The sequence below is a fragment of the Phalacrocorax aristotelis genome, chromosome 1, assembly GCF_949628215.1.
Source record: "Phalacrocorax aristotelis chromosome 1, bGulAri2.1, whole genome shotgun sequence".
NCBI classification, from domain to species: Eukaryota; Metazoa; Chordata; class Aves; order Suliformes; family Phalacrocoracidae; genus Phalacrocorax; species Phalacrocorax aristotelis.
This window is the reverse complement of record NC_134276.1, coordinates 105,856,965-105,870,050: the sequence shown is the minus strand read 5'-3', so window position 1 is coordinate 105,870,050 and position 13,086 is coordinate 105,856,965. Positions and strand designations below refer to the sequence as shown.

The following is a 13,086-nucleotide window of genomic DNA, read 5'->3' as shown; positions in this document are numbered from 1 at the left end:
ACCTTGACGGCCACTTTCTTTTCACCAGCCCTGACAAATGCAATTTTGCCTTGCTCATATGCACTTGACAGCATCTCGGCCATTGATTGCTCAGATCACCCCTCACCCCAAGCTCTTCGATTCATTTCGTGCTCGGGACGAGATCCCCAAAGCAAACTTTCCTCGAGCACCTTTACAATACTCTGCTTCAAGGTCATTCTCTTTTGATTTGTCACCATAAATTTAAATATTTATGAGGGGAAAAAAAAAATCCCTTAAATTCTTCATCTGTTACATCAAACGAGATTGCTGCGAACAAATACAAGACAAATATTCTCCTGAACATGCCTTCTGCCAAGGCTGTAAACAAGAGTCATCAAGTTCCACAGAGTGAAAAAAAAAACCAACAAACAATTGTGGTTAGACCCAAGAAAAGAAGGTACAGCAAAAACAGTGTCTACAACAATATATTACACTAACAAAATTTCCAGTGCTTGAAGTTATCAGTAGTCTAACTCTTGTATATGAAAACATTTGCATCATTTCCCTTTTGAAACCTAAACTTTACCCAATTGTTTTTTTTAAAATGGCCCAGTCCAAAATTGGCTTCACGTGGGGTTCAAGGGTGAAATACAAGTGCAAATTTTTATAGATGAAGAAACTGTGGAAACAGAAATTAGTCACTTGCATCCACTAAAGGTGGTAGTCAAAATTAACAATTTAAATATATTTTATTAGAATTCATCCTATTTCAGCTCCTAGGCACTGAACAATAAGCACTCACAATGAATGAAGAACTGTAAAAATATGTTTTTGTTCAGATTTTATCCACACTACTGGAGAATCGGCCTCAACTTCACCAAGATACATGATTCGACAGAGTTTTCATGCCAGAGAAAATAAAACCCAGCAGGTACAGGCAATTTGGGCTGGAGATGGTGGGAGAGGGACACATTTAGGTAAAATCTTGAGAGGTAATGCCCCCTTTAGTGCTAATTTGGGAAGCAGTAAGACAATTGAATAGAAAGAGCCTTTGTGATGAAGCAACAGGTTGTCCTAGTGTGACTGGCTTAGTGTATTTTGTAACAACTTGGGGTTTTTTATCCATTCAAATAAAAGACTTCATACTTACTATGTGAAATGCTTCCTTGCAAAACCACTACTTAAAAAGACAGACTTCCATATTTTAAATTCTATCTCCTGTAGTACTGTGACAAATTAGCACTGTAGCTAGTTACTGCAATGACTATTTTTCAGCACTAGATGCATTGTCAAAAAAAAAAAAAAAAGCATTCCTGGCATGAAGCAACTTGCAGGCTCTGCCAGCTCCCCCACGAAGCTCACGAGCGGTGAGGGGGCACTATCACCCGGTCCAGATGAATGTGCTGCAAATGTGGCCTGCTTTCTGCCTTTGAGCCTCCTACCTGACCTCAGCCTCAGTCTCTGTGGTCATACAGATAAAATGAGCAAACAAACACCCAGTAAATAAGACAAAGGATTAAAATGTGCTACGTAACTAAAACTTGGGTAAACTTTACCATTCTGCTTACAGGAATGCACTGCAGTTCTTCAGTGCCTTAGACACACTCTGGAAGTTGGCATGCAAGTTTAGCTGCCAAAACATTTTACTTCCTGCTAACCAGGGAGATGTCACGATCCCAAACAAGTTAACAAATGGATAAAGGAAATTACTGACAACAGCAGTATCATCTTACAAGCTGCTGCTCTTAAAAGGTACAGATTGTTATCTGCAGTACTTGTGAAGAGAAATTAAACTGGACACTGCAAAATGCTAGAGGTCATGAATTTTCCCCTCACTTAAGAGCGTGAACTGGAAACACATTAAGACCAATCTCATCAATTATCAGGGACAGACTGACACTAATCCACGGGCAAGCTGAAGTTAGCCTATATGAAAGGCAGTAAGAGCGGATCCCCCATATTAGTCTTATTCTTGTGCACAAAATTTTAAGCTATACTTAAGAGGGTGTGAAATTCCACATACATTATGAAATTGTAGCCTTTAGTGTTCCTTTTCATATCTTCCGTTTGAAATTGAAATAAAGTATCTGTCACTTAAAAATCACCAAGAGATTTAGCAAGTTTGTAAGTTTCCAACATTTAGTCTACAGAAGAAATATTATCCTACCTAAATTCACCCAAAAATCTGTGATCGTGGTCTCAAATGATCAAAAATAAAACAGTGCATGTTAACATTTAAACTTACTACTAGGTTTCAGGGTTTACACAAGGAAGGAGGCAACTGACAACGCTGAACCCTGTTGGTTTCCCCCCCTCTGTTGTTCGCTGCAGGAATTCAGTACGATGATAAAAACCCTATTTTATAAAAGGTGATTTTAATGATATGTCAAAGTTTTCAAAAACTGGCCGTGCCACCAGAGTACAGCTCACTCCTGCTTTAGGTGCAGAACAAATGAAAACAAGGCAGCACAAATTCTACTCCGCTCTGAACACACCATGCCACAGCTGCGGGAGCTGCTGGGAGAGCTGCCTTCTGTGCAACAGCTGATAAATGAAGCACATTTAAGAGAACAAATTTTCCCAGCTTTGAAGCACCTTGTGTCCGCAAGTTAAGACTTGAACATTAACGTAATTTCAAAATAGTGCTTATTAGCTCCTACCCAACAGACAATAATTTTTGTCAGATCTCAGAGCATCAGTCAAATTCCTGAACAGTGGAGAGAGTCTACGGCTTTGCCTGACAGCATAGACACAACTTTTCAGATTAAAGCAGAGAGACTTCGGCAAGGAAGCAGAATAAAATATGATTTTTTTTTTCTGTAGACAATGTGTTCAGGCTATTAGTATTCAGTATTCATACTTTCAGTATGCAGAGTATGTGAGTATTTGTGACAACAGAACATTCTCAGGTTTTGGTTCAGTCCCATTTCTATGCATTACAAGAAGAATAAACTCACATCCCACCCTTTCATCCTTTGCCCACTGTTCAAGAGAAACCCATCCGCTATCCACTATTTCATACTACTCTCTGTAAAATCTAACTCATTCATCCTGCAAAGTAAACTACAACTAGACAAAGGGAAGACGTGCCTTTAGCATCCACCTTCTCTCCTGCCTAAGGGAGGCTCACTGGTTTTTTTATAGGACACAAGGGAGCAACAATAATGTGAACACTGGAGAGAAAAGGAATAAAGAATGGAGTAAATAAATAGGCAGGAATGGGCCAGGGTGGGGGCACAAAGATCACATAGAAAGATTAAGTTAAGGGTGGCGGAGTGGAGAGGGAATGACAGGACAGAACCAGGGTGGCCTAGATAAAAACTCTTCTCCACTGTTTTTCTTCTTTTCTTCTGTGGGATTGGGGTGAGGGTGGTGTCTGTGCTACAGCCAGGTAAAAAAACTCTCTGAGTAACATTAGATCTGTACCAAAGACAAGATCTCACTTAAGTGCTGAAACATACAGTATTCAGCACTTCTAATTATTTTCATTACCATTTCTATTCAGCAAAATGATGAAGAATAGGGAGAAACAGCATGGTGGTACTGAAACAGTAGATGAAACCAAAGCAAAACAAAGTTATCTTAGGAACAGAAATAACAGGTGTATAGATCAGGGTATAGAACACACTAAAATAATGTGAAAATACAGGAACAAAAATATACGTAAAGTAGCTTGGAAAGTGTACCCTATAGGCTCAAATGTTTTTTGTGAAACTACTGAAGAAAAGAAACCTGGGAGAAGCCCTCTGGGAGATGCATTTTGAAAGACAAGACCAGCTCTATTTTTCCTCACTGCCAGTTGTGCAAATGAAGCCAAGCAGCTCAAGTACCCAACCTAACTCCATCTTCCTTAAAGAGAAAACTACTCATACCAAGAATTGGGAATCCCCACGTAAGCCAAGATAACTACGGAAAGAACACAAACGGTAATGCTCTTGGCATTATTTTATTGAACTGAATCTAAGGCATTGGGGGCGAAAAAAATTCCATGAGACAGTGAGGAATCTCCTGGGCTTATCTGAATATCCTAATGAATTTCATATACAGTAAATTTAGAAGTTGTTTCTTATTTTATTTCATTTCTGATTGCACATGCTGAGAAAGAACTGCCAGTCTTAGAAGAGAATATAATTCATCCTCCCAAATAGCATGAGCTGAACAACTTCTGCTGCCAAGAGACAAGTTTGAAAAAAGGAAGACAACTTAATTTCCACGTTTCATTCAATCCATAATATTGTTTTTGAGATCATGACCTAGGTCACCTCTTGTAGCAGAAGATTTCCTGCAAAAAGATCATTAGGTTGATTGGAAGCGTAATGTAGTAAACTCTCCTGGCTTGCTACTACAAGTAATCGGTGCTATGATTTTACCTACAACCTGTATATGAAAGGCAAAGCCACTGCATTATCACGGTGACAAATCAGAATCTCACCCCTCCAAGTTTTACTGTGTAAGAATAACTCTTAAGAAGTCTGTTTTGTGATGTGACTGCTCTTCTAGTCAGCAACATCCTTCCCTCTGTGTAATGATTTTGCAGCACTATGAAACCCAGAAATGAAACTCTCAGATTTGAAGTGCTGGGTGAGTAACTACAGCACCGTATGCAAGACACATGATCTTCAGACTTTGTACATAGTCCCACTGCAGAATCTGGACAAAGAAATGCATCCATATGGCTCACCTTGAAGGGCAGGAGCCAAAAGCTGTAAAAATCAATGTTTAAACAAAATTGCAACCTTGCAAGAGTCAAGATCTACTACAAGACCTTATTTATGCTGCTGTCCAGCATTTAAAAAAATATTACAGATTTAGCAACACTGACAAAAGCAGCAATAATTCTTAATTCCTACCAGGTATGTGAAAAGGCTGACTTTTTTCAACACGAACCAGTGTATGCAGCTTTTAGAAATTCTTATACTGACCATAAAAGTAAAATGCTCAGCTCAAAAGGCCAACAGCTATTCTTTATTTAACCCTACCTTGTTGGACATGAAACATAAGGATTAAGTCCACCCCTGCCCCCCCTTTTTTTTTTTTTTTTTTTTTTTAGTTTCTGGGAAGAGGAACAGCTACTGTCACAAGAGGTGTACTATCAGAGGTAGGTGACTTTCATCTGCCTCATATAGACCAAGGCAAACACCTGAATTGTCCAAAGCTCTGTGCAGTAAAACATGCTTAGTCCTGTCATTCTTCCCTTGCTAACTGAGACTACTTCCAGATGCAAAGTAGCAAAAGGTTCAGTTTCTCAGCTATTTTCCATTGTCAGTTTCAATGGCCACCATCTTGACTGGGATCCAATCACCATTTACATGCGATACACACATGTGACTGAGAAAGGTCATGGTCCTTTATAAATTCTCTGTTGGCCGTAACAGTAAAGACTAAACACAGCCTCATCTTGGCTACCCGAAACTAAATGTACATGAGCTGAAGTGGCTTTTCTAGGCTTACTGTTCAACATCCCTCTCACTGCAGTGTTTTTTCTAGGCCTCTAAGCTGCATGAGCCAGCTATCTTCAGTTTACTTTTCTTTCCTCCTTCCATGTCTACAATATCAACCGCTCGTCAAGATCACATACCCTGCATTTTTCATTGCATAAATATTTCTTCTTTAAAACTCTTTTTTTTTTTTTTTTTTTTTAATACTACTGTCCTAATTTAACTTGTCACAAAGCCCCAGTTTTTCTTGCCTGTCATAGGGCATGTAACCAGAGACAAACCATGTTTTGCATGTCTGGAAACGTCTTAACCTAACACAGGGACTTAACAGCTCAAAACATCATTCTTTTAGCAAATATATTATAGACCTCACTCCAACCTACTGCATAGGTCTTCTCTCTCTTCACTACATCTTCTGACTTGTTACAGAAGCTGATCACTGTCCATGATGTATCTTCCTTATTTGCCTTTTGGTAGACTTTTTTGACGTCCCTCCATGGAATTTTACAACGAACAGCTCTAAAAGATGCTGAGATGAAATGCAGCTGTAGCACCTGAGCAGCAGTCCTGCTTCCATGACTGCTTTTACTCCCTCTCCAATAAAATACAGGTCAGCTCCTCTGCTCCATGACACACATAGCACACCTTGATGTCCATGTTTGTGTGCATTTTTACGCCTTCTACATATTGCAAATATTCCAAGATGCAGTTTGGGAAATATTTTACTAAAAGCAGCCCTAACATCCTGCTTCATGCTCTGTAAGCAGGCAGGACAGTGAGACACATACTCACTCTTTGATGTTTCAGATGTAAATGGAAGCCAATACTCTCCTGAGCGTACGTGCAGGCAAGGCAGTTGGGAAGGGAGCATAGCAGAGGCTCCTGAACCATAACACAGCTGATAAATCCAGCATCTGATTCAATACCCTGTGATGGAGAAAGCCATCCTTCTCAACCCTAAATTACAGTGAGAATGCTCTTTCTTCATGGAAAATGAACATTAAAATAAATGCCGTGTTAAAGAAAGTAAGTAGGAGGTGATTCACATCCATGTGCGTTGTGGCCCTAAGGGAAACCTAAAAATCAAAAGCCATTTCTCCCCTTCTCATTGCAAACACACACAAAGTATTCAATCAAACTAAAAACAAACAAACAAAAAGAATCAGTTGTTCTGAGGTTGGAAATAAATATTCTGGTATTATAAGGAGCTTATATTGCTTTGATTAAAAAAGGTCAGAAATAATACATGAAAATACATTGTACAAACTATGAGCTATTTTTAAACTTACCTGACGCTTCCCTGAAGTTTGTGGTTTCTTCACAAAACATGCATACACAGAGACACACAAAATGTCAGTACGGTTTGACAGAAAATTAAGAGAAGCTGAGTGCGAAGGCCTCGTCTAAGAAGCGTTAGGCTTTTAGCTACCTACTTACGGACCCCCGTCTACAGCACCAAGAAGTCACCCACTACCATGCTGGGTTAGAGAGAGGTCCTAGCAGTGAGCGGAGGAGCTGGACAGACCGCGGCCGGGGGTTAGTGTGAGCCCAGGCCCGCTCCCAAGAGGCGGGAGGTGTGGAGGGGCACTTACTGACGCTGCCACAGACCGCCATGCAGTACTCCTCCGAGTCAAAGTTGTTCCGGTTCCCACCGCAGCCGCCGTAAAAGAAGGGCGCGCACTTTCCTTCGGCCACGTCAAAGTACCAGCGGGAGATCATCGCGCGGCAGGGGCCAGTCTCGGCTTGCTCAGAGCACACCTCTAGTCACAGGAGACCCGGAGGAACCACATTTAGCATGTAAATGGTACTGTCTCGGTTTCTTAATTAGGTGCCTCTCAATGTCCGCGCACATGAGCGAGGAAGGAGATGCACTAAGGAGATACTTTGGGGAACAGGAAACCCTTCCCTGGAGAACCACCCCAGAGACAATGACGGTAAATTTTGAACTGTCTCAGATTTGTGCCACTAAGTCTCCTTGGCCTGCCTACACTTTTATGTTTTTAGCTACTTTATCCACACGCACTAAGGGGTGTTGCCCTGAAACAAGCTCCAGCATGGTGGCAATGGTACAAGCATGAAGTTTCATCTGCTTCCAAGCCAGAGGGGTACAACCATTTGGCTGTCCGCAGGGTCTGCCAATGCCCCCAGGCAGATTCCTGCCCAAGCAGCCCACTTAGTACCTGTCTGGAAGAGGAACACCTGAAAGCAGGAGTCACATTTTTTCTTGTTGTTTTTCAGCTATATACCCCCTCCCTGCCTAAATTGAGAAGGTTTCCTAGCTTATACAAAAGAAAAAACAAACCCAAAATATTTATGAGTTACAGGGGAAAACAAATTCTCTTCAGATGCCTATTTATATATAGTCACTGTCACAGAAACTCCCTCTTGCAAGCCACGCAGCACAGGGTTTTTAATTCACAGTTTGAGGGCTCACATATATAAAATTACTGCCATAGCTTTAAGCCATCCATGGGAGGAAATCTCATCCCCAGTGAATATATACAGGAAAAAAATTAAAATGGTTTGTGTTCATTGTGAGCTGCCACAGCCTCTGCCTACATCCTGCAACCCATGAAAACCTGCGGGAAGAACCAAACCACACGAATTAAAGGAAGACAAAGCAAATTCTGCCTGCAATTTGGAATTCAGCCAATTACACACGTAAACGTATAGCCCTTTACCAATAATGTTCCAAACAGACAAAAACAGTTTCATCTTTCAACGTGCGCCGTACGTCGTTTCAAACCTACACAACGTTAAACACCAATACGCCCCTCATTTGCTTTCATCCCACGCACTGCAGCGGCAGACAAACCGGTATGTTCAACTAGAGGCTTCTAAATTCTCTGCATATATTTGAATTTTGTGGAAGGCAGATCCCTAAGGGTTTAAAGGTATGAATATCAGTGCATCAGCACTGAAAATGCTCCCCGCCACTCAACACCACGCAGGTGTTGGCTACAAATAATTCCATCTTTCAGACGACTCTGTCCTGATCCATCGTTTCACCCCCCACCCAGGAGCACTGCTATTTATAAACCAATTTTCTGTCCAATTGCCATTGGCAGTCGGTGTATACCTACGTTTCCTTAAATATATAACATAGGTCTAATTTTACATGTGCTTAACATATTCACACATCAGAACTATAAATAACATCAAGAACCAATTTTAGGGAGCATACATTTGGTCTAAAAGAAACAGATCCAAGTGCATGCAACCATCAAGTATGGGCTGCAAATGTCGCAATTCTGTACCAAGCAATTAGGGGGAGAAGAACAGAAGAGTGTGAAGGAACACCAGTTTTTTTTTTACTAAAAAAAAAAAAACACCCCAAATTAAGTATATTTAATTGTACAACACATTAATTACAATTAATTATATACTACCATATGATTAATTATAGACCACATTTAGTATACAAGTGCTTCTTCTGGTTTATTTTAAAATCAAATCCAGCTCCGCCATCCAATTATACAGTCTAATCTTCACACAAAGCTAACTTTGCACAGCCTTGGAAGAGCTGCCACATGTCAATTAAAAATGAATAGTGACTCTGACATTAGAGAGACAGGTATAATCAAGAGAATTTTTGCTGACAGGATATGTCATTTCAAAAAACACAAAGGTCTCAACAACTCAGTCTTTCCTAGTTAATATTGACTATGGGCTGACCTCCACCCACACAGTAAGCGCCTTCTAGGTTTCCCTCAAAATCCTAGTTCTGCTAATAAAGTCTGATTTATTTAATTTTGCACTGTGTTATCAGGATGGGAACGGTTCACAGATTTAACCTGAAATTTTCTATAGGCACCTCTCTCACAGAAAGAGCAGCAGAGATTTTTTTTTGCATATGCAAAAGCAAAAGTAATTACCCATCAAATAACCGATGCCAGTGACAACAAGGAATTAGCTCTTTGGACACTAAGGTCGTTTATACACATGAAGATGCACTTGAACAAGCGTTCAGGAAACCACAGGGTAACATATTAAAATGAGCGAGCCTGAAGCACTGCAGCCTAGTGTTGTGGCCAGGGACCTGCCTCTTGCCTGACTTGTCATCTCCCACCAGGCTGGCGGTGACAGTGCAGGGCAGTGGGGAGACATCCTTCCCCCTACTCCGCACGCCCAACTGTACTGCTACTGCTAAGACCTAAATGGTAATTATTTCATCGCAGAGAGAAATGGTCAAACAGCTTATGACCTAAATAAACATCTAGCAAGAAGGAAAAAATGCTCTGGGTTACTGTTTCATGACTGCTGTCTTTGAGGGAAGCATGTTGTTGGTCCAGTCTAGGAAACTTCTTGCTGCTGTCATCCCTCTCCCAGGGTACCACACCACTGTCCACCACTGCCTGTTCTCTGTGGAGGGCTCAGAGTAGCGTCCCCTCACCCCTGCATTTTCAAACCAACTTCAATGCCTGGAAAATGGTCCCCATTGCCCCTGTTCGTGGGCCAATTGCTCCTCCCATGCCTCTCCATTTTCCCATCACTTGTCCTTAAAGAAAAAAGCTACCACATTTCATCCTCAGCTGTACCACTTCATCTGAGAAGATGGGGGATGGAGTGCAGAGATGAGAAATTCAACAGGTTTCCCTGGGCTGTTAATCCAAATACCATTTCCCCTTCCACTGCTACCAAGTGTAGCAATTAATGCCTATGATGGATGAGCTACGTTATTTTCACAGATATTAGCAGTAGGCAGGGAGCATACGCTGCTAAATGATTCATCAAAAAATTAAAAGCTGTCTTTCTTATTAATCTTGTTGCTGAAAACTGATTAAAAGATGAGTTACTTTTCGCCACTGTGTAATTCTATTTGACTTGCTACCACAAATAATTTGTAACCAGTACAGCATTAACAGTGAGCTTTGCTTTGTTTAGGGAACTTGCTCACTCTCCCTCCTCCAAGGATGTATTTTTGCCTTGGGCTCCATGAAACTGGATAAAATTGAAGATGATAAGCCCTTGCCACAACCCAGGTTCATAAGCAGTCTAAATTCTGTTTTCAGACGCTTACAGTTTTCAAACCATCCTTCTTCCATAGTAAAATGTCTCTACCTTCTCTGTCCTCTAAGCCAAAGATTACAGTTGCCAATACCCTCCTTTTCCAAAACCTTAGACATGGCAATTTATTTTTGAGATAATCAGGAAAGTATAATTCAACTTTCCTCATTCCAAGCTGCTTCTACATATTCCAGCCTCTCATTGCAAAAAGAGTTGTTTCTAACCAAGCAGGTAGATCATTCCCTGGAGGACAGTGCCCTGGCAAAGCTTTCTGATTTGCTTTTAAATTAATAAATTGATACACTGAAAACTAATCAGTTACACTGAACATCGGCACTGACTATGTTATTTTTCCTTTGAAAAGCACAGACTTCAGCACCCTAGGAAATACACAGCCTTCAAGTATGTGGGCATTGATTTATAGTGGCTTTATACAAAATACTTCTATAAACACTCATTTACAAAAATGCTGTAAGTAGAGCTAATTAGAATTTATATGCAAACATTTTGGATACTTTTGATGATCAGTTTTTACAGAGGGAGATATAAAGTATGGTTCTGAATGGCATTTTAAAATTTTTCATTACCATATAAATTGTTTTTTTTTTTCTGTTCCTTGAAGAAAACTGATTTTAAATCAAAGTGAAATTATAATTGCTTTATTTCAAAAACTCAACTCCATGCTTTTTTTTTTTCCACTTGAGACTAACACTTACTCTGTGAACACCAACATTTTCAACTGAGGAATCTGAAATAAAATTTAAACTTCTAATGGGGGGTGGGGGGAAGTTAAAGCTACATTTACATACTTTTATTGATGTTAACATCAAGGTTACTCAGTATTTTCTTCAGGATTTGAACTTACGTACATGATCATGAGAACCAAGCTAATTTAAATGCTGGTACAGTCAGTCACAAACCTTAAACCAGAAATTAAATTTGAAGAAAGCTAAGGAAAAAAAGGACAAACAGGAGGAATTAGAATGCCAACTCTAACCTCTCTGGGTCGTTGGGGTCCTGTGTTTAGTTTACACCTCTGAAAAACATCCTTACCTTAATACTACAGTATAAAGATACCATCACGCTGGCTTATAAATACTACAAGTTCTTTAATGTAGCCTTGGTAGTTGAAAATATATTGTATCGATGACACTCTCTACACTACCAGCCCTTCAAGTTCGAAGTTGTTGTTGTCAAGTACATACAAATACCGGTGGTATAAACCAGCTCACTAGCACTGGTATGTGTTTGCTTTGTCTATGTCGCTGTCAGTTCAAACTGTGTATCATTATCACGTAGGACCTGAACAAGTCTTAAGCAAGGACCCAAAACACTTAGCTGCATAAGTATACAGGATCACAATCTTGTATTGTACCGTTCATATTTCACTGAAGAACAGAGTAATCGACTAATGCACAGGAGGCCAAAGGAATATACCGCTCAAATGTATATCATTAGGTATATGCTCCACTTTATCATGTGCTAGTATATATAATATTACAACTGGAGTAATTTTGGCTTCTGTGCCTTCAGGAACTGAGAGCTATAGTTTGAGGATATTAATACATATCTATCTATATCAGTCTCCATTTTTTAACTAACTGAGAAAAATTAGACAGGAGTAAACGCACTCTGTTTTTCTTTTAGTTATACTGCTCCTGTTCCAAAAAGGCACAATACTATTTTGCTCAATGAATTCATCAAAAGGGAATATTTAAAGAAAATTTCACTGAAACAAAGCTTTCTCATTCTGAATATATGGTCAGAAGACGCAGCCAAATTTTAGTTTGAGTATTCAAAGACAAAAGCTGATTTCAGAAGAGCTTTTTGGAATTAGGAGAGGACAGCTGTGAAGCTGGCACATACTCTAGGAATAAAGTTGGTGCACAATCTACACAATTGCTGAAATACTTTGTACAGAGGAAGTTAAAAGAAAAAAGCAAAATTATGACTTCTAAACACAATGCTGAAGAACAGCTCTTCTAAAACTATTAAATACCCTAAAATAGTAATTTCCATCCTGTGCAATTAAGATTGGATTTCTCTCTCTCTAATGTTTATTCTTAAGCTACTGAGGGGGATATTCGGAATAGGAAAAAAATTTAATTGTATACTTGGCTAGAATACAAAGTCTTACACTTCTAAAGTAGAACAAGTATGTGAAAATACGTTTTCTATTCACTTGTGCACAACTACATTTTGAACCAAGGTGCCATATAGTTACTACTGATAGCCAGGACCCAAACAAAAAGCCCAGCTTGATTTTATTCGTAGGTCAGTAAAATTGCATTAATTTATGTGCATTTTAGAAAAGGTATCATTTCCACATAACATCATGATTATGCTAACACGGCAAGACAGTGAATATGAGGATTAGCCCAAAAGTGCATTCCAATCTTTTTACACAGCAAAACAAAATACTCAATTTCTTCAACATAATAAAATGGCATTTTCTCTAGGGAAGCAGATTCTTGGGGGTTTTCTTCAGCAGAATGTATTTCAAATGAAACGACTGTCAACCCTCCAACCCTACGTAAAACAACGCTATTACTGTGTTTAGTATTTCAGCACTTTTGCCCTTGACCCAAAACAGTAATAATATATTGCTTTTTCATCAAGAAGATTACTAGATAATAAAAAAGATTTCTTCCAATTGCAACATATCTTAAGGTATTATATA

The 13,086-nt window shown here is 39.6% G+C and overlaps 1 protein-coding gene across 4 annotated transcripts in view; it reads right to left on the bottom strand.

The window, feature by feature from the left end:
- Positions 1-13,086, bottom strand: part of APP (amyloid beta precursor protein) — a 225,120-nt gene that overhangs the window by 79,143 nt on the left and 132,891 nt on the right. For 2 of the 4 annotated variants that reach the window (XM_075101477.1, XM_075101486.1), the window contains exon 7: positions 6,992-7,159. The exons of the other annotated variants lie outside the window; for them this stretch is intronic. In XM_075101477.1, the coding sequence (XP_074957578.1) occupies positions 6,992-7,159 (168 nt within the window). The remainder of the gene's footprint in view (positions 1-6,991; positions 7,160-13,086) is intronic. 4 annotated transcript variants of the gene reach the window in all.